At 40.9% G+C, this 26,836-nt stretch overlaps 2 protein-coding genes across 2 annotated transcripts; one reads left to right on the top strand and one right to left on the bottom strand.

Moving 5' to 3' along the window:
• The first annotated feature begins 1,944 nt into the window (after positions 1-1,944).
• Positions 1,945-3,052, top strand: LOC309491633 (ATP-dependent RNA helicase DDX24-like). The gene is made up of 2 exons (XM_082190687.1): positions 1,945-2,116; positions 2,194-3,052. Exons 1-2 carry the CDS (start codon positions 2,083-2,085, stop codon positions 2,472-2,474), a joined length of 315 nt encoding a protein of 104 aa, XP_082046813.1. The 5' UTR covers positions 1,945-2,082; the 3' UTR covers positions 2,475-3,052.
• A 1,393-nt stretch (positions 3,053-4,445) lies between these two features.
• Positions 4,446-26,595, bottom strand: LOC309491635 (coiled-coil domain-containing protein 42 homolog). Its single transcript, XM_082190689.1, has 9 exons — positions 26,126-26,595; positions 25,980-26,025; positions 16,489-16,665; positions 8,368-8,525; positions 8,122-8,204; positions 6,617-6,786; positions 6,425-6,535; positions 4,747-4,863; positions 4,446-4,661 (listed from the first exon to the last, which is right to left on the bottom strand). Exons 1-9 carry the CDS (start codon positions 26,233-26,235, stop codon positions 4,485-4,487), a joined length of 1,149 nt encoding a protein of 382 aa, XP_082046815.1. The 5' UTR covers positions 26,236-26,595; the 3' UTR covers positions 4,446-4,484.
• Between the last annotated feature and the right edge of the window lie 241 nt (positions 26,596-26,836).

Here is a 26,836-nt window from a genome sequence, read left to right as displayed (position 1 = left end):
AAATAGCGCAATGACGTCGAAAATAGCGTAATGATGTAGAAATAGCGTAATGATGTAGAAATAGCGTAATGACGTAGGAAAATGCATAAATATTAAGTCTGCTGTTTAAAACAATCAACCAGTGTATGAGAATATTTATTATGCGCAAACAGCGGGAAACTGTAATCTATTCCGATTTAAGCTTGTGATATAAACGCGCACATCAACCCGATCACGTTTAGCGTTCATGTAAACACTACATTCAGATTCATCAATTGGAATGATTTCAGTCCGACTGAAACAAAACTTGTGCATGTAAACAAAGCCCTTGATGTGCACATATAAATCATTTAGAATAAACACTGCAATATTCCATAAAAAATATGAATTATTCATTTTCATTTCTTGGTGACTAAATTGTAGATCTGAATTTCAATGGACCCGTTTCACAATAGTAGACAATGGCAATCTACAGTCACCATGAAATCAACTATCTATCTATAAATTACAGAAACGTCTGTCTGTCTGTGTGTGTGTATGTCTGTTAACCACATATCTCTCGAACCGTTAGTCCGATGGATTTCAAACTCGACAGGTGTCTCGCTACGGGCACGAGTAAGTGCAGTGCCAAGTTTGACGTTGTTTGGATGAGAAATGCTAAAGATATCGTTAAATATATAATTTTTAAAGGTTGTGGTTTAAAAATAAACATTCTGACATCTGCCAGCTACATTGTTTACTTCTGAATATTATAGTTTGGTTCCTTCTGAATATTATAGTTTGGTTCCTTCTGAATATTATAGTTTGGTTCCTTCTGAATATTATAGTTTGGTTCCAGAATGTGATAAATCCATTTTGATTAATTTGAGTAAAAATGTGTTTTCTTTACCAAGAAAGTGGCAAGATGAAAACCACTATTTTCTGTTTAAAACTTTCACATAGTATCTTTAGGTTATAATATCATAAAAAATTCATATCCAGATTTGGATTTTCAAAGATCTATTATAAAAACTGATTATTTTCCCCAAAAAATGCAATAAATTCATGACACTTTTTTTTCAAAATGCTATCATATTGAAACTGTTGAAATCAGCCATCACTAAGAAATATCTCCTGAACTTTTTTGACGGCGATCAGCTCACAAATACTGATTTTGCACGGGCACTTTGCACTGCTCCCTGAATCGACGCGCTTATTCATTTGTGGATGTTAACAGAATCTGTAAGTCAGCTATGCTGTTTACTTCTGAATATTATATTTCATTCTGGTGCGCTTAAAGTTATCGCTACTGTGTAACGATAGCCTATGCTATTCACCAACTAAACATATCCTATTCAATGTGTTCACAGTCTCTTTCACGGGCATCATTTGTAGTAGCCTATTCACAAACTGTTTCCTCAAGCATAGCGTTTTCTCGGAGTTCACTGTGTGCTTTCTACCATGCACAAATATGTGTGTAATTGTAACAATGAGCACTCAAACACACCAAACCAAAAATTACTAAAAACACACTCAAAAACTGATTTTGCACGGGCATTTTGCACTAGCACTTAGAAGGTTGTGGTATTCATAAACACTCAGTCAGCTACACTGTTTACTTCTGAATATTATAGTTTATTCACAGCCATCATTTGTAGTAACCTAGCCTGCTCCCTGAATTCAATGCGTTCACAGTCTCTTTCACGAGCACCAAACCAACAATTACTAAAAACACACACAAAAACTGATTTTGCACGGGCATTTTGCACTAGTATATATGATGAAGAGAGCGGGGCTATAACCTGTCACTCACATGAGACCCACCAATAGAAAACCACAACCATCCAACCAATTCCCCACGGACACAATCAAGCCCCGCCCACATTTGTTGTTGATCCAGAAGCGTTTCACTCGGATATACGGCACTATAGGGAAGAAAAGCAATCAGAATCAGATTTATGTTGACCTGTAGTTGGTCCACTAGCGTTGTGTTGTAGTGCAGCTTGACGAGCCGGTTTCTCTCGACAGGAGCGTGTGACTCTGGCCAGGAGGATCGAGAAGATTGAGTTCTTCCACAGCCGAGAGACGCAGCACAACTCCTGGGTCCGGCAGGCGGCCGAGGCCATGGACATCGATGTGGACGACGACCTGCTGATGGGTACGAGCTTCTGAAGTGGCATGAGCAGTGTTTACAGTGTGACCTTTCACCCCTGACCTGTGGCCTGTGCGTTTCAGGAGGCGTTAAAGATGAGGATGATGACCGCGAGCAGCAGAGGCTGATGAAAAGCCTGAAGAACCAGCTCAAGCAGCTGATCTCCCAGCCGGTCTTCAGACACCAGATGAAGACCAAGTACCCGACGCAGATGGGCAAACTAACCCTGCCTCAGCTGCCCGTCGCCACAGCGGACACTGCGCTCGCCAGCATGAGCCGCGACAGAGCGACCGCTAGCGTGAGCCGCGACAGAGCGACCGCCAGCGTGAGCCGCGACAGACCGACCGCCACACTGCAGCGCTGACTGGGTTAAACAGAGGATGGTGTTTACATGTGTGAAGGACAGTGGAAATGCACTGTTACCAAAGGGCGGGACTTTTAAATCATCTTACTTCTGTCAGAAAGCAGGGGGGACGTCTGGGACTGAAGAACATGATCCAGCAGAGAGACGTGTAAAGCGTCTAGTGTTTTATGTCTAGTGGTGTCTACTTCATGGACTGATCCTGATCTGTTCATCTGTAAATGACTGCCTTTAGAAATGTATTGTGAACACAGACCTGATGTTTATATATGAGAAATAATGAACTAGAGATCTTGTAGACTTAGTTTTAAAAAAAGTAAGTGTTCATTTATTTCCTTTAATTTTTCTCTGTTAATTTTAAATCTGTCATGTTTTCTCCATTTGGGCGTTTCACCCAAACATTCTCACATCTTTTACTCTCGTCGTTTCAAACCCATGTGATAGACGGTTAAAGGCTGGAGATGCAAACAAACCTCAAATGGAGTGATTCAGCTGAACCGTCACACTGTCTATCACTGAGATGATTACAATGAAATACTGATAAGCCAGTTGTTTTGCATAATAAAAATATGTGAACGGGATTGTTTGATCATCTCTTTAATGCACATTTGAGTTTAATGCGCAGCGTCTCTAACAATCTCTTATTCATTCAGCGTTCATAAACAGCAGGAACAATCAGAAACACTGAACTGTTTCACACTGACTCTGTCAAGAATGGAAGCTTGTTTTCACCTCAGAATAAAACAATTTAAAATATAATTGCAAGTTTATATCTTGCAATTCTGACTTCTTTTCTCAGAATTATGAGAAGTTGCAATATAATATTTTGCGGTGCACACATATACAGTAAATATAGGCCTTTACATATACACATTTTATTTTAAACCTTTTAGGGGACATTTTTCAGAATTACCTTATTAAAATCTACTTGAATCTGCATATCTGTGTTGTTCAAATACCTACATTTACCAATTACTTCAATCAACCACAATTCTATAGACTGTTACCCATGAAATCTTTCAAGCATCAACTAAAGCCATTTTATACACTGCAAAGGTGGAACAGAAACTGCACGTGACATGGCATTTATGTTTATTTAAGAGTCAAAGATACAAAGGTGTGCACATCCTAAACCCCCTAACTGGGCTCAGGTGCAGGACAACAACAAATCAAAAATAGAAAAAAACAACCTTTTCTATTTATGATTATTTACACAGGCCTACTGTTTAATGCTGCTTATGTATTTACATTGCATAAGGGAAATAGTTTATAAACATGGTTTATAGGGGTGAGGCTGCTATATTATGACTAAATAATTATGGTTCATTAATGATTAATAGCCTTCATTGGGGGATCATGTCTTCATTAGGGGATATCATGCCTTCATTAGGGGATATCAAGCCTTCATTAGGGGGGGATCATGCCTTCATTAGGGGATATCAAGCCTTCATTAGGGGGGATCATACCTTCATTGGGGGGGGTCAAGCCTTCATTAGGGGATGTCAAGCCTTCCCTAGGGGTGGTCAAGCCTTCATTAGAGGGGGGAGTCAAGCCTTCATTAGGGGATATCAAGCCTTCATTAGGGGATCATGCCTTCATTAGGGGGGGGAGTCAAGCCTTAATTAGGGGATATCAAGCCTCCATTAAGGGGGATCATGCCTTCATTAGGGGATGTCAAGCCTTCATTAGGGGATGTCAAGCCTTCATTAGGGGGATCATACCTTCATTAGGGGATATCAAGCCTTCATTAAGGGGGATCATGCCTTCATTAGGGGATGTCAAGCCTTCATTAGGGGGCATCATACCTTCATTAGGGGATGTCAAGCCTTCATTAGGGGGGGATCATGCCTTCATTAAGGGGGGTCAAGCCTTCATTAGGGGGGGTCATGCCTTCATTAGGGGATATCAAGCCTTCATTAGGGGATATCAAGCCTTAATTAGAGGGGGTCAGACCCCCCAAACCCTCTCACTCTCACACAGTCTGGTGGCGTGAGCAGCTGTGACAGTGTCCATCTACTGTGGCATCTTCATCACTGTGGCTCCGCTGCTCCTGCTCTTCATCACTGTGGCTCCGCTGCTCCTGCTCTTCAGCTGTATTCTGCCGGAAGTGCTTTTCTTCGCTGTCGCAGCACTGCTGTCTGTGAGTCTCATAGCTCTTCTCTCCAGGTCTGCTTTCTCCACCATGAACTCCTTTGAAAGCATGTGAAGAAAGAAACAAGTTGTTGATTGAGTTTGAGTAAGTGGCGTCGGTTGAATGTCACTGAAGCGCCGGCACCTTTATCATGTCCATCATGGTTGCCGCGTCCATGCCGTCCAGAGGGCCGTAGTGGCTCAGGTAACACTGCTCTCCGAGGTTTCTCACGGCTATCAGGATGTTCCCCACTTCCTCCACCTGCCGAAGAAACCGCAACATCACAGACATTAACACAAAATAAAATGTGGCGCTTTTCTAAGCGGGTAAAAAGGATAACTATAATGTATGGCGGAATAGCACTTGGGACTTGGGAGCACTTCGACTCGGCGCAGTAAAAAGTCACGTTGGTTCTAATGACAGAAGTGAGAGGGAGAGGATTTTTCAAGCGCGACTTTTTACTGCGCCGAGTCGAAGTGCTTCCAACTTCAAGTGCTATTCCGCCATACATTATAGTTATCCTTTTTACCCGCTTAGAAAAGCACCACGTTTTATTTTGTGTCACCATATTTGGTCGTGTAACTACTCGTGTAACTGTATTTAAATAGGGAAAACATGGAGGTGTTTGGTCGCTTCTAACTTCATCTCTGTTTGGTCCCTAATGAATGACCTGGGCTAAGCTAAGTGCTATCAAAGTGTCGCCGCGCGCCAGAGCGATTGAGTGCACGCACTGAGACGAGAGAGGTATGTATCAACTCGTCTTAGTTAAGGGAATAACATAGTTTAATATGAAAAAACGGTGAAGTATCCCTTTAAGGACTACAACAAACGGCTGGTAGGGACTACACGACATTCCTCCCGAATATGCTAATTAATAACTAGAAGATAACTACACATAAGCTACATAACTTCATCAACTAACCATTCAGAAATGTCCTGTTGCTTCTACATGTTGTCACTTCTTGAGTCTCTCCATCTTTGTCTGACTCTGGTTTGAACATAAAAAGCTAAACGTTTTTTAAATTTCCAGTGCATGTGTGTGTGAGGTAAAAGGACACAAGCTGTTGAAGCCCTGCCCTCTGTGCTTGGAGCAGCAGCTCATTTGCATTTAAAAGAACACACACAAAACGGTGCGTTTTTGCTCACCCTCAAAAAGTTGACAATTTTAACATGCTATATAAAAATATCTGTGGGGTATTTTGAGCTAACACTTCACACACACACTCTAGGGACATCAGAGACTTATTTTACATCTTGTGAAAAGGGCATTATACCACCCCTTTAAGATGCGTTTTGGTCGATCGGATCACAAGTTGACGTTACCCGTTTACACCTGGTGTTTTAATCTGTCTCTTTCGTCCACTTTCAACCCTTTCTATCCTATCCTGGGGAGTGTCTATGAGTGGGTAAATGTATGTTTTTTTTTCCGATCTAATAGACAAAATAAGCTCGCGCAAATTACATATGAACACGACCAGAGACGACGGAGAAACACACGGAGAGCATCAGCTTTAGTTTCTGCTCTGACAGACACAAGACCAGACAAACGATGTGACTGTGTTAGAAATCAGCCGAACGATGAGAGAACATTTGGAATCTTGGTATGTTTTTCGTCTTCAAACCAAACTTGTGTCTCCAGCCGACAGTTTAAATCCCGTCTGGTTAGCGCGCTTCCCATAATGTTTAAAACACACAATCTCAAACACACCTGAGCGAGATAATCAAGGTCTTCAGGATCTCTATAAGATCTGAGGTCGGTGTGAGGAACCCTGCTCTACACGTTCTCATGAGGTCTCAGTGTTTGTACTGTGAGGGCTTAGACCTGGTCTCTGGAGTGGGACATGTGCATGTGAAGCGTCATCTCCAGCTGCTTGTTCCTCTCACTGGTCTGATCCAGCAGTGTCTGTCGCTCGGACAGCTCCTGGTTAGCCATCTGCCTCAAGCACAAAAACACGTCAGTATGTCACGCGTGTGTAACGAGCCCGTAATGCTGGTTTCACTGATGTGAATGTACCAGTTTGTAGGTGTTGTGCTGCTGTTTGAGGGCGTCCAGCTGGTCCTGGCTCGTCTTCATCTCGTCCGTCAGGCTGTTTAACTTCTGCAGAAGATCCTGTCGGCTGATGCTCAGAGTCTCGTAGCGTCTGATGATCGCCGTCACCAGCTCCGTCCGGTACCCTAGATAGTCTGCACAGCGGGGATGAGACTAAAGGCCCGTTCACACCAAGAACCATAACTATATCAGCGTCCACACCGGACAATATCATATCTGTTTATTATAGGGCTGTCAAATAGAATTTTTTATTTCGAATATTCGTAAAAAAAAAAAAAATGCACATTCGAATGCAAAAACCGTGCATTCGAATTTTTGGTGTGTCGAGAGGCGCGCGAGACATGACGATGACGTAACTGAAGCGGTTTGTTCCTGTTAGTGTATCCAGTACAGCAGGTGTGGCTGCATTCTTCATTTGTAAAATGGCGGGAAATGGCTTCATGCTGACGAAAGCCTCTCAGTTGGAGGCAAAAATCGTGCAATGACACTTACATTTACATTTTACATTTATGCATTTGGCAGACGCTTTTATCCAAAGCGACTTACATTGCATTATCCTATACATTTATACATAGGTATGTGCAATCCCCTGGGATCGAACCCACAACCTTGCGTTGTTAACGCAATGCTCTTACCACTGAGCTACTGGAAAGCTGATCACTTGACCAAACCTGCACATCGGTCAGATCTGAGTGTGTGTGTGTGTGTGAGTGTGTGCGTTCATCAGCTGAAACACTGTCAACAGAAAGCACTCAGCACTCGCTCAGATCAAGAGCGTCTGGTGTTTTTGATGATCAATATGTAGATGTAGTGAGTAGAAGTGGAGTGTTTCTGAATGCCAGTTTGCTATTGTGTGTTCATGTAGTTCATTATGCTGTGTGTTTTCTCAGGTTACTGATGCACAAACACAGTTTTATGCACCATAGTAACCTACTTTTACTTGCATGCACATTAAGAAAATTATATTTTATTTTAAAACAATTTTTTCAAAAGTTAATGCACTTTAAAAAGTTAATGTCGTTTCATTTCAATAAAAGATGCGATGCTTGATTTGGTTTATATTTGCTTATTGCGCTCGCTTGAGCCCTCTTGTGGGCATAGGAGACACTACAGCATTTTTTTCTTCTAACATAGTATTGCCTTTAGAATTCTAATATAATTCGAATTTAGCTTTTCAGCCATTTTGACAGCCCTAGTTTATTATAAGTGCTGCAGTTTCGTCTGTCGCTTTAAATGCTTGAGTTCTTTAAAGCAGGATGGATTCTGATTGGCTGTCAATGTTTTTATCATTCATGAGCTGGAAAAGAAATTTGTTTTGAAAGAGATTACAGTGGCATTGTTCCTGTGTCGTTATAGTTGAGGTGTGGCTATTATATTTAGAACTATATCTTTATCGTTATAGTGATCGTTCCTGGTGTGAACGGCCTATAGACTAAATAAAAGATAGTTTTCTGTCCAAATGTTCTTACTGTCTGGAAGTAAATCAAGAGTCTTCATCAGAAAGTCCTCGAATATCTTAAATTTGTTCACTCGCTCTTTTAAATACAGTCGTCTGTTGAATAAAGAAAACATGATTAATGCACATCTCAACTTTAACAGTCATAAGATTTCAGATTTTGTTTAAAACTGGTTTGAGGTATATGTGTGTTTGAGTGTGTCTGATCCGTGTACTCGTCAGTACTGCTGTAAACCACTGGACTGTCTTTACTAGTTACCTTGCCTGTAAGTCTTGGAGATGTGAGGACAGTTCAGCTTTCTCCTTTTCCTTCAGCTCATTCTGCTGTCTCTCCATCTGGAATTTCTTCAGCGCACGGCGACGTTTCAGCTCGTTCTCCTCCACAAACTTCTCAAATTCTGCTGCTCTTTGTTTTGTCTGTGTGAGGAGACATGATCTCAAGCAAACATGATCGAACAACAGTTTCATCCACTAATGTACCGTAACCCCAAACAAACAGCTGGAGGGTATATCTGTATAACGATAACTATAATCCACACTGGACGATATCGTTCCGTTTATTATAAGCGCTGCAGTTTGTTGTCTGTTGCTTTAAATGCTTGAGCTCTTTAAAGAAGGATGATTCTGATTGGCTGTTTTTATCCTTCATCAGCTGGAGAAAAATTGCTCAGAAAGATATACAAAGGACTTCCGGTTTTGACATGAGAGAGTAGCACACGTTTCACGACGACTCCGTATTTTTTTTATATAACTTCGTCAGAACATCTCTTTAGTAATTGTAACACTAATAAAATTATAGTCCCGCATCCTGCAAACTACTAGCCGACTATAGGATTCAGTTTGTTCAGTTCTCTAAACATGCCGGGCAAATCTCGAAAAGCTCCAGACCAGGCCTTGACACCCTCCGGCGCCAATGTGGAGGAAACGCCTGAGAAAGACACTCCAGAGTCCGATAATTCAGCTATCCTCAATGCCATCTCCTCTCTTCGCATGGAACTTCTTTTAATCAAATCTGACATTGGGGAAATTATTGACTCAAAAATCGAGCAGCTATCACTATCCGAGGGGAATTATCCGAGGGGAATTATCGACATTCAAAAAGAGGCCAACGCGGCAATTTCGGAGATTAAAGTTACGGTGGACGATCATGCTGCGAAATTAACGAGCCTGGAAAATCATGCTTCCACTTCTTCTGACACGATGGTTAAGATGGAACAAGATTTGGGAAAGCTAAAGCTTACAGTGGAGCAACTCACAGAAAAATGCACAGACCTCGAGAGCCGCAGCAGAAGACAAAACATCCGCATACTGAACATTAAAGAGGGTGCTGTATCCGGAGTTAAACCTAGAGATTTCGTTGCCCAACTCCTTGCAGAGGCCTTGTCACTAGACAAACCCCCGCACGTGGACCGCACCCACCGAGCTCTACGTGCCCGTCCTGGAAGTGATGAACCACCACGGGCCTTCATTTTGCGTTTGCATTACATTCATGAGATGGAAGAAATAATGCAAAAAGCTGCTAGGATGCAACAGATTTTCTTTAAAGGCCAAAGAGTTAACATTTTCCCGGACTATCCGCCGGCTGTGGTAAAGCGACGCGCACTCTTCAAACGTGCGAGGGAGTTGTTGAAAGATAAGCCAGGAGTTAAATACGGACTGCAATATCCAGCGAAACTGAGAGTCTCGCACAACGGCAAAGAGTATTTCTTCACCGATCCTGACAAAGCGGTCAAGTTTGCTGAACGTAACTTTGAAATTCCAGGATCAGTCTAACTGTACATTCACACCACCGCCGACTTGAGCTTCCAAAGTTACCGGAAGTCATTCATTTTCAATGGAAGCTGGCTTCTCTCAGCTGCAAGGAGCATCAAATCCATCGGCGTCGCGTTTTGGGCGTTTTGAGCGTCAATCAGAAAGTTGAAAGTAGCTCAACTTTATGGTAATGAGCTATGACGCGGTTCAGCGGCAAGCAGCGGCAAAATGCCAGAAACCAATCAGAATATAGACGTCCTTCGCGCTGGCTGATTCCAGAGAAACATACGATGTAAACTTTTGTTCCTACCAAAACATTAGTTCCGAGAAAATGGAGGAGAAGTTGATCATCGCCGTTGCTGGGTTTCTTATCATTATCGGATTAATTGCACAGTTTAACCATAGAGTGAAAGTTTATCATTTGCATGTGTTTTTAAGTCCTGTCAGTTTAACAGGGCGCGCTTGACAGGGCATATATAAGAACGAGCAGAGAGAGAGAGAGCCCCGGCCGCGCGCGCGCACTCACTATTAATGATAATAATAGCTAATTATTATTTTTTCCCGACCAAATGTGACCAAAACGGTTATAAAAATGCTGTCATTATAACATTTCATGGTGTGACCATAGACTGTAAAGGGTGTGACACAGACTTCAGAGCGGCCAAAGCGTCAACAAACTTCCCCGTACTTTTTGACAAGCGTCCTTGACAGGGCGGCCAGAGCTTCTTTGCAGCTCAAGTCGGTGGCGGTGTGAACGTACAGTAAGGGACGCTGTTGGACTGAGTCAAGTAAGATCAACATAACGTAACTGACGAAAACGTATTGACTGTTTGCATGATGTTTATAAAACTCATGTCGTGTTATTTACATTGAGATGTTCACCCTGAACTCTTTATTACGGAGTTGTGCTGATACGAGTTTTCTTTTTTGTGTGTGTGTGGAAGTTTAAGATTTGATACCATTTTGATTATATTTTTTGTCATTATATTCAATTTGTTTCGTAATTCCGTGTCGCGCCGCGAGTTCTGTAGTCGGTCAGATGACGGGATTAATGTTTGAGTTTTGGGGAATGGGGGGTAGGGGCCTGTTTAAAAGGGTGCAAGGTATGAAACAAGCAGTGATAATGATTAGCCTGATTTTCAATCACGTAAAGAATAATGACAACTCAGAGTAACAGAAGGGGTCTCAAATTTACATTGTGGAATGTAAAAGGATTAAACCATCCGGTTAAGAGAAGCAAGATATTATCACATCTAAAATCTCTCTCCACAGATATAATATTTCTGCAGGAAACTCATCTCAAAGTGGACTCCAAAGACAAATTAAAATCCGGATGGATAGGACAGATCTATCAATCAAATTTTTTACATAAATCTAGGGGGGTAGCTATCTTATTACGAAAGGGGGTCCCATTTAAACAAAAAGCCCTGAGTGCCGATCGGGATGGCCGTTATGTTATTCTATCTGGTGAGGTTTATGGCTTCCCGATTACGTTGATAAATGTATACTGTCCAAATTCCGATGAACCAGACTTTTTTAGAAAAGTATTTTCTCTTATCCCCAATATATCCCAAACAAATCTTGTTATAGGCGGGGACTTTAATTGTGTCCTTGATGCATATCTCGATAGATCATCGTTTAAAATCTCACCGCAATCCAATTCAAGAAATTTTTTGAATGCATTCATTAATAATTCTAATTTAGTAGACATATGGAGACTTATGCACCCAACCGAAAGAGATTATACATTTCACTCGCATGTACATAATGTATATACTCATATTGACTATTTCTTGGTGGACAACAACCTTATTTCTAATATCCTAAATTCCAAAATTCACGATATACTGATTTCAGACCACGCCCCAGTTTCATTTGAAGTTGTCCTTGATCAAACATCTTCTATCCGCCCTCTATGGAGGATGGACCCTCAACTTATTGAAGACCCTAAGTTCATTGATTACATGAGTTCACAACTGGAAAAAAAATTGAAAGCAATGATAAGCCAGAGACATTATCAGGACTGCTCTGGGAAACTTTAAAAGCTTATATAAGAGGTTGTGTTATATCATATCAGGGGTCCCGAAATAAACTTTACAAAACGAAACTAATTGATTTAGGGAAACAAATGCATCGGTTAGACAATGAAAATGCACTAAACCCCTCACCTGATACTCATAAGAAAATTCTACAGTTAAGGTTTGAATACAATAAAATAGTCTCTACTAAAATAAATAAAACTTTTCATTTCGTTAAACAGAAATACTTTGAATTTGGGGAGAAGCCCCATAAATTATTAGCCAGACAATTGCGAAAAATAGATAGTGAAAGAACAATTCATAAAATACAGACAAAAAGTGGGACACAATGTATCGCAAATAAAGAGATAAACCAATGTTTTAAGGAATTTTACTCAAAGTTATACTCTTCAGAAACTGATTTGGACCCACAAACAATGGATGAATTTGTACGTAAATGTACTCTTCCCACTCTATCCCCAGATGATCGGAATATAAATAAAGATATCTTAATAAAGATATCTCTTTGGAGGAATTGAAGAACACAATAAACTCTTTAAAGAGCATGAAAACTCCTGGCCCAGACGGGTTACCAGCCGAACTATATAAAAAATTCAGCGACATCCTTACTCTTTATTTGCTTAAAACTTATCAGCAAGCATTAACAACTGGACTACCGCCAACCTTTTCTGAAGCTATTATCACAGTAATTCCTAAAAAAGGTAAAAATCCTGAAGAAGTTGAGGGATACAGACCTATCTCCCTTATTAATGTTGATCAAAAAATATTATCCAAGACACTTGCTAATAGACTTGGCAAATTAATTAACAAACTGGTTAACACAGATCAGAATGGATTTATTCCAGGAAGAAGTACTATACATAATACTAGACACCTGTTTAATATAATTTATCATCCCAAGGCAATCCGAGACAATTTGGTTGTAATCTCATTGGATGCCGAAAAGGCATTCGACCGAGTAGAATGGCGTTATTTATTTGCTATCCTTGAGAAATTTAATATGGGAGATGAGTTTATAAATTGGATTAAAATTTTGTACAGTAGTCCATCGGCGCGGGTTCTAACAAATAAAACAATATCGAAGCCGTTCTATCTTCAAAGAGGAACCAGACAGGGCTGTCCTCTCTCACCCCTTTTGTTCGCTTTAATAGTAGAACCTCTGGCAGAAACCATTCGATCTATAACACTTTAACACTTCAAACACTGTTAACAAAATATCACTCTACGCGGACGATATTTTGCTTTATACTACCCAACCTCAGGTGTGCTGTTATACCCCTTCCTGTTATTCTCAAAACTATTACTAACTTTGGAAAATTCTCTGGCTTTAAAGTAAATTTTGAAAAAAGTGAACTCATGCCCATTGGTCAGAAGGATTTATCTGTAATACACTCCTCCCCATTTAAAGTTTCCACGGAAAAAAATACATATTTAGGAATAGTGGTTACTTCTAAATATAATTTACTACTCAAAGCTAATTTCAACCCCTTACTAAGTTACAAACCTGTATACACTATTGGAAAACTCTCCCGATCTCCTTAATTGGCAGAATAAATGCGATAAAAATGATATTTCTCCCTCAAATCTTATATTTATTTCGTAATATTCCAATACTTTTGCCCAAGTCATTCTCTGGCAGAAACCATTCGATCTATAACACTTTAACACTTCAAACACTGTTAACAAAATATCACTCTACGCGGACGATATTTTGCTTTATACTACCCAACCTCAGTCACACCTAGATTCGATTGTTCTTCCTTTTCTATGGAACTATAAGGGTCACAGAAACAAAAAAATACACCTTTGTAAACCCAAACATGAGGGGGGGGGTTGGCCCTTCCGGATTTTCGCATTTATTACTGGGCCACTCACTTACAAGTTTTTGCACTATGGTTGGAACAGTCGGCTAATGCCCCAGAATGACTTCAGATGGAGCGGGATTACTGCCATCCCTATGATCTTGGAGCAGTGCTGCTTTCCCCAGTGATATTAGACCAAACTGTAGTTAATGGTTTTGTCATTAAAAGTCAGTTACGTATTTGGAGACAGATAAGAGATTACCTTAATATAAAATCACTCTCCCTCTTAATCCCGATCGCAAATAACCCATCATTTCCCCCTTCAAGGTTGGATTCGACCTTTAATCAATGGAAGGAATTGGGTATATGCACAGTCAAGGACCTTTATTTGGATGGAGCGTTAGCTTCCTTTACGCAACTACAAAAGAAATACAACCTTCCAAAAAAAATTTTTTTCAGATTTTTACAGATAAGAAATTACTTGCGTACACATAATGTCGCCCTGGATGAGGTCCCGCCCTCAATTGGTGATGATTGTCTCATTCAGTTTAGAGGAAACAAAAATCAGTTATCTTTAATTTATGGAAAGTTACAAGCAGCTACTTCTCCCTCTACAAGCTTGATTAGAGAGGAATGGGAACGAGAGATGGGGATTGGAATCTCTGAAGAGATTTGGCAGAATGGTTTAGAGGATATTGATAAACAATCGGTCAATACAATATTATGCCTCATTAAATTTAAGGTCTTACATAGATTACATTTCTCAAAAAAGAAATTACATAGGTTTTTCCCCAATGTCTCGCCTCTTTGTGATAATGCAAATCAGAGGATGCTGATTTAGCCCATAGTTTTATTTTCTGCCATAAAATACAGGGATTCTGGTGTGAGTTTTTTAAAATGCTTTCAGATGTACTTAATGTAAACTTGGAACCAGACCCAGTGCTCATTATATTAGGACATTCTAACCATGTATATTCATTGAACAGTGCTCAAAAGAAATTTCTCACATATTGTCTGATAACAGCCAAGAAACTGTACTGTTTTGGAAAAAGGTTTACCCTCCTGATGCTAAATTATGGCTTGAGGAACTGATGTCTACTCTACACCTGGAATGAACTAGATACCTTTGGAAAGGCAACATTGGACAATTCCACAAGATTTGGGACTCTTTCATCTGCTACCTTAATAGGAATGTTACTCCTTAATGCAATGTATTGTAGGCTGACCTAAGTGCTGTGTATTAATGTCACTGGATTGTATATTAACAGGCGGGGGATGGGGTGTTTATATATATATATATATATATTTTTTTTTTTTTTGCATATAAGAAAATCAATTCTGGAACCTGTAATTATTTCAAGGCTACTTGTTGTTTGAATAAAAAACCCATTTGACAAAAAAAAGAAAGATATACAAACGATATTGTTTCTCTGTGCAGTCGTAGTTATAGTTGAGGTGTGGACTCTTTGTGTTACTCTTTTACATTTAGAACGATTTTTAAAACTGTCTTTATTGTTATAGTTATCGTCCTTGATGTGAACTAGGGCTGTCAAAATTGCTCAAAAATGACGTTCGAATATTCCCTCTAAAAAACACACGAATATTCGAACTATTCGAACATCTGGTTGCGCATTTTTTCAATGACGCGCATTACGTCAATAACAGGACAAATTAATACAAAGAGACATACATAACTTGTATAGGTAGTTAATTTAAGTTTAAACATATTTGACAATGTATTACCAACACAAAACCAAGTAAATAAACTAATGGCCAAGACCGCAGACTCGCTCACTCGCAGGCACTCTCTCTCTCTCTCTCTCTCTCTCTCTCGCGCCCTCGCGCTCACGCTCTCTCTGCTCATAACGGTTTAAATGAACAACAATAAGCACATGTTGAGTGCTGATCAAGAGTTTTGTGCAAGCAATTTAAGGTCGCGACTCTTGCCCCAAATATAGCAGGCTTCATTCAGTGATTGAAACAAATGTATTAACATTAATTGAAGTTTTACAGTATAGAACCGACATTGAACGCTCCGAGTGAGCTGTGGTAAACATGGAACTTTTCTGTTTAACTTTAAATAAAATGAGGCACACAATTCCGAGAAATGTGACAACAAAGAACTTTTACCCTGAGGTTCATAAAAAATAAAGTGCTATTAAAAAAGAAAAAGGCTACTTACATTATTGGTGCTTGTATTAAAAAAAGGAAAAACTGACTGCAATTTATTCCATTGTCTTTTAGTGCACTGTCAACTTTCAGCAGTGACGCTGTGCTAGACAGTGCGACTCGTGTGACCTGTCCCTCAAGTCTTGTTTATACTCGACGCGTCCGCACGAGCGCGAATCGCCCCCTATCGTTTCAAAGAATAGTACAACGGCGAGCGCGTCGAGTATAAACGCCTCGTCCGTTTGGGGGAGGTGCGCGCGCAGTCTGCGGAGACTCGCGCTGTGGAGACAGGCGAAAGTATAAACAAGGCTTCAGGCAGCGCGCGCGCCCACTCGCAAAGCAGACAGCCGCGCCTCTGCTTCCGCGGGCGTGTTTTTCCATATTCGAAATTCACATTCGAATATTAATTTTCACGTTCGAATTTCTGTTTTTTAAAACTATTCGAATATATATTCGAATTTAGAATATTCGTTGACAGCCCTAATGTGAACGGGCCTATAGATTGTGTTTTACAGTACACACTTGACTGTGAATGAATGCGATAGAGTTTTTCAGCAGGGGGAGTCAGAACCCTACAGTCCTACATGTAAGTGCAGGAGAACCCCTGATCTCGCTCACCTCAGTCTGTCTCTGCTGTAGCTGAGCTCTTCTCTCTCGCAGGATCTTCATGCAGTCGTGAACCTGCTGTCGTTTCTCCATCAGCTGCGTGTTCATCTCGTCCACCTCCACACGCTTCTTCAGGACCAGTGTGGACTGCAGTGTGTTCACGCCCGTCTCCAGGAGCCCGCTGGAGCTCTGCAGCACATCACCAGCAAATCACATTACCAGCAAATCACCAGCACATCACCAGCAAATCACATTACCAGCAAATCACCAGCACATCACCATCACATCACCAGCAAATCATATCACCAGCACATCACCATCACATCACCAGCACATTAGCAGCACATCACCAGCACATTACCAGCAAATCATATCACCAGCACATCACCAGCACATCACCATCACATCACCAGCACATCACCATCACATCACCAGCACATCACCATCACATCACCAGCACATTACATCACCAGCACATCACGAGCAAATCACCAGCAAATCACATCACCAGCAAATTACATCACATCACCAGCAAATTACATCACCAGCACATCACATCACCAGCAAATCACATCACCAGCACATCACATCACCAGCACATCACATCACCAGCACATCACCAGCATATCACATCACCAGCAAATCACATCACCATCACCAGCACATTACCAGCAAATCACATCACCAGCACATCACCAGCACATCACATCACCAGCACATCACCAGCAAATCACATCACCAGCACATCACATCACCAGCAAATCACATCACCATCACATCACCAGCACATTACCAGCAAATCACCATCACATCACCAGCACATTACCAGCAAATCACATCACCAGCACATCACATCACCAGCAAATCACATCACCAGCAAATTACATCACATCACCAGCAAATTACATCACATCACCAGCAAATCACATTACCAGCAAATCACATCACCAGCACATCACATCACCAGCACATCACCAGCAAATCACATTACCAGCACATCACATCACCATCACATTACCAGCACATCACATCACCATCACATTACCAGCACATCACATCACCATCACATCACCAGCAAATCACATTACCAGCAAATCACATCACCAGCACATCACATCACCAGCACATCACCATCACATCACCAGCACATCACATCACCAGCACATCACATCACCAGCAAATCACATCACCATCACATCACCAGCACATTACCAGCACATCACATCACCATCACATCACCAGCAAATCACATCACCAGCACATCACATCACCAGCAAATCACATCACCATCACATCACCAGCACATTACCAGCAAATCACATCACCAGCACATCACCAGCACATCACATCACATCACCAGCACATCACCAGCAAATCACATCACCAGCACATCACATCACCAGCAAATCACATCACCAGCACATTACCAGCAAATCACCATCACATCACCAGCACATTACCAGCAAATCACATCACCAGCACATCACCATCACATCACCAGCAAATCACATCACCAGCAAATTACATCACATCACCATCACCAGCAAATCACATCACCAGCACATCACATCACCAGCACATCACCAGCAAATCACATTACCAGCACATCACATCACCATTACATTACCAGCACATCACATCACCATCACATCACCAGCAAATCACATTACCAGCAAATCACATCACCAGCACATCACATCACCAGCACATCACCATCACATCACCAGCACATCACATCACCAGCACATCACATCACCAGCAAATCACATCACCATCACATCACCAGCACATTACCAGCACATCACATCACCATCACATCACCAGCAAATCACATCACCAGCACATCACATCACCAGCAAATCACATCACCATCACATCACCAGCACATTACCAGCAAATCACATCACCAGCACATCACCAGCACATCACATCACCAGCACATCACCAGCAAATCACATCACCAGCACATCACATCACCAGCAAATCACATCACCAGCACATTACCAGCAAATCACCATCACATCACCAGCACATTACCAGCAAATCACATCACCAGCACATCACCATCACATCACCAGCAAATCACATCACCAGCAAATTACATCACATCACCATCACCAGCAAATTACATCACATCACATCACCATCACATCACCAGCAAATCACATCACCAGCACATCACATCACCAGCACATCACCATCACATCACCAGCAAATCACATTACCAGCAAATCACATCACCAGCACATCACATCACCATCACATCACCATCACATCACCAGCAAATCACATTACCAGCAAATCACATTACCAGCAAATCACATCACCAGCACATCACATCACCAGCACATCACCATCACATCACATCACCATCACATCACATCACCAGCAAATCACATTACCAGCAAATCACATCACCAGCACATCACATCACCATCACATCACCAGCAAATCCAGGGCTTGAATTTCGGCGCGGGATTGCAGGTATTGCGCATAATTTTTATAATTCCCGCAGGTCTCCCACTTATAATGCGGGAAATTCCCGCAAACATTGATTCACTTTAGCCTGTAGGTTGTATTAGTAAATTAATCCACACAGATTATAAAATCAAATCAGTCATTTTAAAACTGTCTGCGAGACGCAATTTCTCAAACCGCGTGAGTGATTCAGCGGTGCTGCGTCTTCTATCTCTCGTCTCTCAACATGTGTTGCACAAGGCAATCGTTAAGCGCTGCAGGCGGCGATACACTCTCGCGTTTCGGGAGTCGGGATAGACGGAGTTGTCACTTGCATAATCGGGCCAGCATTGCATCATGAGTAACTAAAGTTTACCATTTGCACGTCTTTTTAAGTCTTACCAGTTTAAGCATTCACGCGATTTTAAACTCTTCGTGGACCTGGTTAAATATGAGGTTATCATGTTGGGGGATTTTAATACTGATGTTCAGAAAAGTGATGTTTCAGGGTATAAAGCATTGATGAATTTCTGTCGCTCCAATAGTTTACATCAGCTGATTAATGAACCTACACGTGTGTGCTCTACCACCCAAACTACGATTGATCTTGTCCTAGTATCAGACAAATCTAGGATAACAGAAAGCGGGGTTATAAAATATGGGTTGAGTGACCATTCTATTATTTTCTGTACTAGAAAGATCAAGAAAGCAGTGCTCAACTGTCATACTTCTATAAAAACCCGTTCACTGAAAAAGTATAGCAAAGAAGCACTGAATGGCTGTTTAAATAAAATGAACTGGTCTAAAGTTTTGCAATGTAGTGACGTGGACAGAGCATGGTGCCTATTTAAAAGTATGTTTTTAGAAGCTGTGGATAAAATAGCCCCATATAAAGAAATTTGAATAAGGCAGAGAACAGAACCCTGGGTGAATGATGACGTCCTTGAGGCAATTAGGGTAAGAAATAGGAAGTATGGGAAATTCAGAGAAAATAAGGATGAGCAGAGTTGGGCTGATTATAAAAAGGCTAGAAATGAAGTTAATAGATTAGTGGGCAATACTAAAAAGGCATATTTCAATGAAAAAATTACTGAATATAGAAACGACTCAGGAAAGTTATGGAAATCCCTTAAGCAACTTGGCTACAGTAAAAGGCTAAAAACAAAAAACAGTAATATCACTCTAGATCTTGGCAACAACATTACATCAGAGAAGGAGATGGTGGCAGATAGCTTTAATACGCATTTCTCATCAGTTGCCAGGAAGCTTGTGGAAAAGTTACCTGGTCAGACTGGTCAATATGGTGAAAGTCATGTGCAGGACTTTTACTCTCAGTTACAGTAGGTGTCCGGGCGGGGAGTTTCTTTTTTGAAAAGGTGAGGGAGACACTTGTTCTTGAGAAGCTGAAGAGGCTTGATGGCTCTAAAGCCACAGGATTAGATTTTATTCCATCTAAATTCGTGAGGGATGCCGCTGAGATTATTACTCCGAGCATTACACATATTATAAACAGGTCGATAGAACAAGGATGCTTCCCCAATGACCTCAAGATTGCCAGAGTGATTCCATTATATAAGAAAGGGAGTAAACTAGACCCTGGTAATTATAGACCCGTCTCAATTCTTGGTTGTCTGTCAAAGGTAATTGAAAAGATTATTTTTGAACAGATTGATAATTACTTAAAATCACAAAACCTACTTTATGAGTTCCAGTCGGGTTTTCGGAAATCACATTCTACGGATTCCTGTTTATTGTTTCTAACGGACTATATAAAAAAGGAGGTAGATAATGGAAACTTCTGTGGCATGGTCATGTTAGACTTACAAAAAGCTTTTGATACAGTCGACCATGGTGTCTTAATGTATAAATTGAAAGCCATGGGTTTTAGTGAATTAGCACAGAAATGGGTGGGCTCCTATCTGGAAAATAGAACGCAAGTAGTGGACATTGGGGGGAAAATGTCTCAGCCAAAAGGCATGGACTGTGGGGTACCTCAAGGGAGCATTTTGGGTCCACTTTTCTTTTTACTATATATAAATGATCTAAAGTCTGCTTGTTCATGCAGTCTTTTTTTATATGCAGATGATTCTGCGATGGTTGTTTCTCACAAGGATAAAAATATGATTGAAAACAAACTTAGCTCAGCACTTCTAAATGTTAGTATGTGGATGGCTGATAACAGATTATCACTTCATTTAGGGAAAACTGAATCCATATTGTTTGGAACAAAGATAAAGTTAAAGAAAGCCTCCAGTTTTAAGGTCCTAGCTGGAGATATTGTAATTACTGCCAAGGAATCAATCAGTTATCTTGGATGTATGTTAGATTGCAATTTATCTGGAGTAGGTCAGGCCCATAAGGTAATTACTAAAGTAAATCAGAGAGTCCGTTTTTTGGCCAGAATATCAAAGTTTTTGGATGAAAAAACAAAGCTAATTCTGGCAGGAGCTTTAATTCAGCCATATTTTGATTATGCGTGTGGATCATGGTACAATGGTGTCACAGGGAACCTGAAACATAGACTTCAGACGTCTCAAAATAAATTAATAAGGCTTATTTTAGACCTTCCCATAAGAACTCATCTGGAATCTTCCCACTTTGAAAGAGTGGGATGGTTGGAAGTTGAGGATCGCGTGTCTCAGATGCAGCTGGGTATGGTACATAAAATTGTTAATGGAGATGTTCCCAAATATTTTAGAAATTATTTTAAAAGAGTAAGTGAAGGTCACAGTTACTCCACTAGGGGTAGCTCAACAGATTTTGTACCCCCCAGATTTAAAACTAATCTGGGCAAACAGTCTTTTCTTTATGCTGGAACTATCCTTTGGAATCGGTTACCTGGTACACTAAAGACAGTACTAAGCATAGGCAATTTTAAACAGGGTTGAAAGTATGGCTTAGATGCCAATCATAGTTTTTATTATAACATAGTCTATTTTTATTGTACATTTTTCTGTATAATATGAATGAATTTGTTTAATGTATGAAAAATGATTCATGTGTGAATTGCTGCAACTTGTCCTTTCCCCTTGCCCTTATAGGGACCACAATGGAAATAAGTCTTTGGGCTTTATTGTGTCATCCCTGACTATTTATGTATTTTAATATATGACACAGAGTACTGTTTTCATATTTTTTTTATATTTAAGTGGTCAAATAAAATCAATCAATCAATTCGGTACTTGCGCGCTGTCTGAGAGATGTTTCTCTGCACACATACATAGAGTAAAGCCGCCTCACACACAGCTCGCGGGTAACCAAAGTTATTTTTCGTGGATTATATCGCTTTAACAGTCAAAAACATGCGAAAATTATGTAAATTTCGGTCTTGGTGAGTATCCTCTAAACACAGTCGGTTATGTCTTAAGCATAAATCGCACGTGACCGTATAATGAACACAGGATCCGTGCACTAGCTCTTAAAGGGACAGCAGACATATGTGTCTGTCCTTAATTTGGTTGTCAAAACAACAAAATATAGCTTTCATTTTAAGGAATCAGGATTAATAGCCTATGTATTTAATTTAGTCAGGACTAAAATACTACCCAGTGTTATTTTACATTTGATTACTTTATTCAATCTCTGTATTTCTGAATACTCGTGTTAGACCTAAGCAAAAACTTCTCTCTTTATTTCTCTTTATTGGTATCTTTATTCTATTGTATTTATTTGTGCTACTTTTTTCAATTTAATTCAAAGATTGAAATCAAGAATTCCTTGTGTTGTGTAAATTCTTAAGAACAAAATTACCCCATTGTAAAAATGCGATGAGTGAGCATACATTTAGGCGAGATAAATGTAATTAAAAAAAAAAAGTCTAAACTCCCCCCTCAAATTAAAAATCCCCCCCCATAAGAATCACCTAAGGGGGGATTTCCCCCCCATTTTCCAAAATGAAATTCAGGCCCTGAAATCACATTACCAGCAAATCACATCACCAGCACATCACCATCACATCACCAGCAAATCACATCACCAGCACATCACATCACCAGCAAATCACATCACCAGCACATCACATCACCAGCACATCACATCACCAGCAAATCACATCACCATCACATCACCAGCAAATCACATCACCAGCACATCACATCACCAGCACATCACATCACCAGCACATCACCATCACATCACCAGCAAATCACATCACCAGCACATCACATCACCAGCAAATCACATCACCAGCACATCACATCACCAGCAAATCACATCACCAGCACATCACATCACCAGCACATCACCAGCACATCACATCACCAGCACATCACATCACCAGCAAATCACATCACCATCACATCACCAGCACATCACATCACCATCACATCACCAGCACATCACATCACCAGCACATCACATCACCAGCAAATCACATCACCATCACATCACCAGCAAATCACATCACCATCACATCACCAGCACATCACATTACCAGCACATCACATCACCAGCACATCACCATCACATCACCAGCACATCACATCACCAGCACATCACATCACCAGCAAATCACATCACCATCACATTACCAGCACATCACATCACCAGCACATCACATCACCAGCAAATCACATCACCAGCAAATCACATCACCAGCAAATCACATCACCAGCACATCACATCACCAGCAAATCACATCACCAGCACATCACATCACCAGCAAATCACATCACCATCACATCACCAGCACATCACATCACCAGCAAATCACATCACCATCACATCACCAGCACATCACATTACCAGCACATCACATTACCAGCACATCACATCACCAGCACATCACATCACCAGCAAATCACATCACCAGCACATCACATTACCAGCACATCACATCACCATCACATCACCAGCACATCACATTACCAGCACATCACATTACCAGCAAATCACATCACCATCACATCACCAGCACATCACATTACCAGCACATCACATTACCAGCAAATCACATCACCAGCACATCACATCACCAGCAAATCACATCACCAGCACATCACATCACCAGCACATCACATCACCAGCAAATCACATCACCATCACATCACCAGCACATCACATCACCAGCACATCACATCACCAGCAAATCACATCACCATCACATCACCAGCACATCACATTACCAGCACATCACATTACCAGCACATCACATCACCAGCACATCACATCACCAGCAAATCACATCACCAGCACATCACATTACCAGCAAATCACATCACCATCACATCACCAGCACATCACATTACCAGCACATCACATTACCAGCAAATCACATCACCAGCACATCACATCACCAGCAAATCACATCACCAGCACATCACATCACCAGCACATCACATCACCAGCAAATCACATCACCATCACATCACCAGCACATCACATCACCAGCACATCACATCACCAGCAAATCACATCACCATCACATCACCAGCACATCACATTACCAGCACATCACATTACCAGCACATCACATCACCAGCACATCACATCACCAGCACATCACATCACCAGCACATCACATTACCAGCACATCACATTACCAGCACATCACATCACCAGCACATCACATCACCAGCAAATCACATCACCAGCACATCACATCACCAGCAAATCACATCACCAGCACATCACATTACCAGCAAATCACATCACCATCACATCACCAGCACATCACATTACCAGCACATCACATTACCAGCAAATCACATCACCAGCACATCACATCACCAGCAAATCACATCACCAGCACATCACATCACCAGCACATCACATCACCAGCAAATCACATCACCATCACATCACCAGCACATCACATCACCAGCACATCACATCACCAGCAAATCACATCACCATCACATCACCAGCACATCACATTACCAGCACATCACATTACCAGCACATCACATCACCAGCACATCACATCACCAGCACATCACATCACCAGCACATCACATTACCAGCACATCACATTACCAGCACATCACATCACCAGCACATCACATCACCAGCAAATCACATCACCAGCAAATCACATCACCATCACATCACCAGCACATCACCAGCACATCACATCACCAGCAAATCACATCACCATCACATCACCAGCACATCACATTACCAGCACATCACATTACCAGCACATCACATCACCAGCAAATTACATCACCAGCAAATTACATCACATCACCAGTACATCACCATCACATCATAACATCACCATCAAGATATAAAAAAATGTCATAAAAAAATGTCATACAGAGAATCCATACTGTATGTTCGTTTGGCTGGAAGCTAGGCTAGGTATTTTACTTTTAAATATGGATATTTTTTATACACAAATGCATTGCTTCGCTTCAGAAGGCCTTTATTAAACCCCGTGGCCATGTGGAGCACTTTTATGATGGATGGATGCACTTTTATGATGGATGGATGCACTTTTATGGACTTCAAAACAGAAACGGCCATTCATTGCCATTATAAAGCTTGGAAGAGCCAGGACATTTTATTATATAACTCTGACTGTATTCGTCTGTAAGAAGAATGTCATATACACCTAGGCTGGCTTGAGAGTGAGTAAATCATGAGCTAATTTTCATTTTTGGGTGAACTATCCCTTTAAACTGTCCTTGATACATTTTACACGTATTCACTGTAGTGATTTCAGTAAATTGTGTTTAATTACAAGCAACTAACGTTAACCCTAAAACAAACCCTAACCATATAGCCTAGTAAGTGCATGTAGTTAATTACCGGTAATTTTACTCTGTATTTTAAAGTGTTCTTATTACAGTGTAATCATACAGTTAAATGCACTGTGTAAGACGTGTTAATTATTTGTGAAACTAGCTATTTCGGATTGAAAATTATTTCTGAGTAAATCTTACACAGATTTATTTTATTTTTTTGTAGGTGTGTGTGTGTGTGTGTGTGTGTGTGTGTGTGTGTGTGTGTGTGTGTGTGTGTGTGTGTGTGTGTGTGTGTGTGTGTGTGTGTGTGTGTGTGTGTGTGTGTGTGTGTGTGTGTGCTGTAGTCGGTCTCATACACACCTGTGTTATTACAGGAATATGCTTTATATGCTCATCCTTCTGCTCTCTGTCATGACAAAAACAACAGACCATTACCAGAGAAATCACCGCAGTAAACTGGCTTTATAACTTGTTTAAAGCAGTAAAACACAATAAAGTATCTGTACCTGTGCTCCTCTAACTGCGTTACAAACACGTTTTTCTTTCTGTTTTCTACTTTCAGCTTTAGATCTGCGTTAGTTTTCAGAGCAGGTGAAGCTCGAGACGAGGAATCCATGAGTGCTTTAGCAGAACCCGACCGAGAGAGATACAGTAAAGCAGAGAGACTTAAGCGTGACAGAGGCGCGTTAACAGCGAGGTTTTCTTTAATGGCTTTCTTTAATTCCTCGCTTTTGGTGTTGCTCGGAAACACAATAGGAGTATGAGCTCGCGGCGACGCGCCACTGTTGTCATGGTAACTGAGCGGAAGTGTCGTAGTCTCAGAACCTGCGCGTCCACAGTGTGGCGCTGTCGAGTCATCAACAACTACACGAATCTTTATCCAAGTTGTGTTTTATTTGCTTCGCAAAAAAATAAAACACTCCTCGCTATTTCAAGGACGTTTAAATTCAAAGTTGTGGCTTTTATTTCACGAGTAAAGCTTTAAGATGATCAGTATTCAGCATGAGTGAGAACTCAGTGTGTGTGAACATGAAGGAATATCTGTATCTTTCACAGGAGTGTTACCTTTACCTGTATTTTGAACGATTGGTTGTATTGTGTTGTTTTAGGGTTACATGAATGTCCCTCTTCTGTTCATTTCTGTCTTACAGTGTTTTATTAGACTTTCTGACGTATTTGTTTTTGATGGTTAAGAGGAAATGCTCGACGTATAAACA

Source organism: Leuciscus leuciscus, assembly GCF_965113295.1.
Source record: "Leuciscus leuciscus genome assembly, contig: HAP1_SCAFFOLD_393, whole genome shotgun sequence".
NCBI classification, from domain to species: Eukaryota; Metazoa; Chordata; class Actinopteri; order Cypriniformes; family Leuciscidae; genus Leuciscus; species Leuciscus leuciscus.
Note: the sequence above shows the minus strand (reverse complement) of the source record. Positions and strands in the feature narration are given on the sequence as shown.

Excerpts from the sequence above, each read along its gene's own strand:
- LOC309491633 (XM_082190687.1), top strand. The coding sequence starts at position 2,083 with ATGGACATCGATGTGGACGACGACCTGCTGATGG. Across the intron at positions 2,117-2,193 it reads GGACGACGACCTGCTGATGG|GAGGCGTTAAAGATGAGGAT; the intron begins GTACGAGCTTCT and ends TGTGCGTTTCAG.
- LOC309491635 (XM_082190689.1), bottom strand. The coding sequence starts at position 26,235 with ATGGATTCCTCGTCTCGAGCTTCACCTGCTCTGAAAACTAACGCAGAT. Across the intron at positions 26,026-26,125 it reads ACGCAGTTAGAGGAGCACAG|AGAGCAGAAGGATGAGCATA; the intron begins GTACAGATACTT and ends TTGTCATGACAG. Across the intron at positions 4,662-4,746 it reads CCATGATGGACATGATAAAG|GAGTTCATGGTGGAGAAAGC; the intron begins GTGCCGGCGCTT and ends ATGCTTTCAAAG.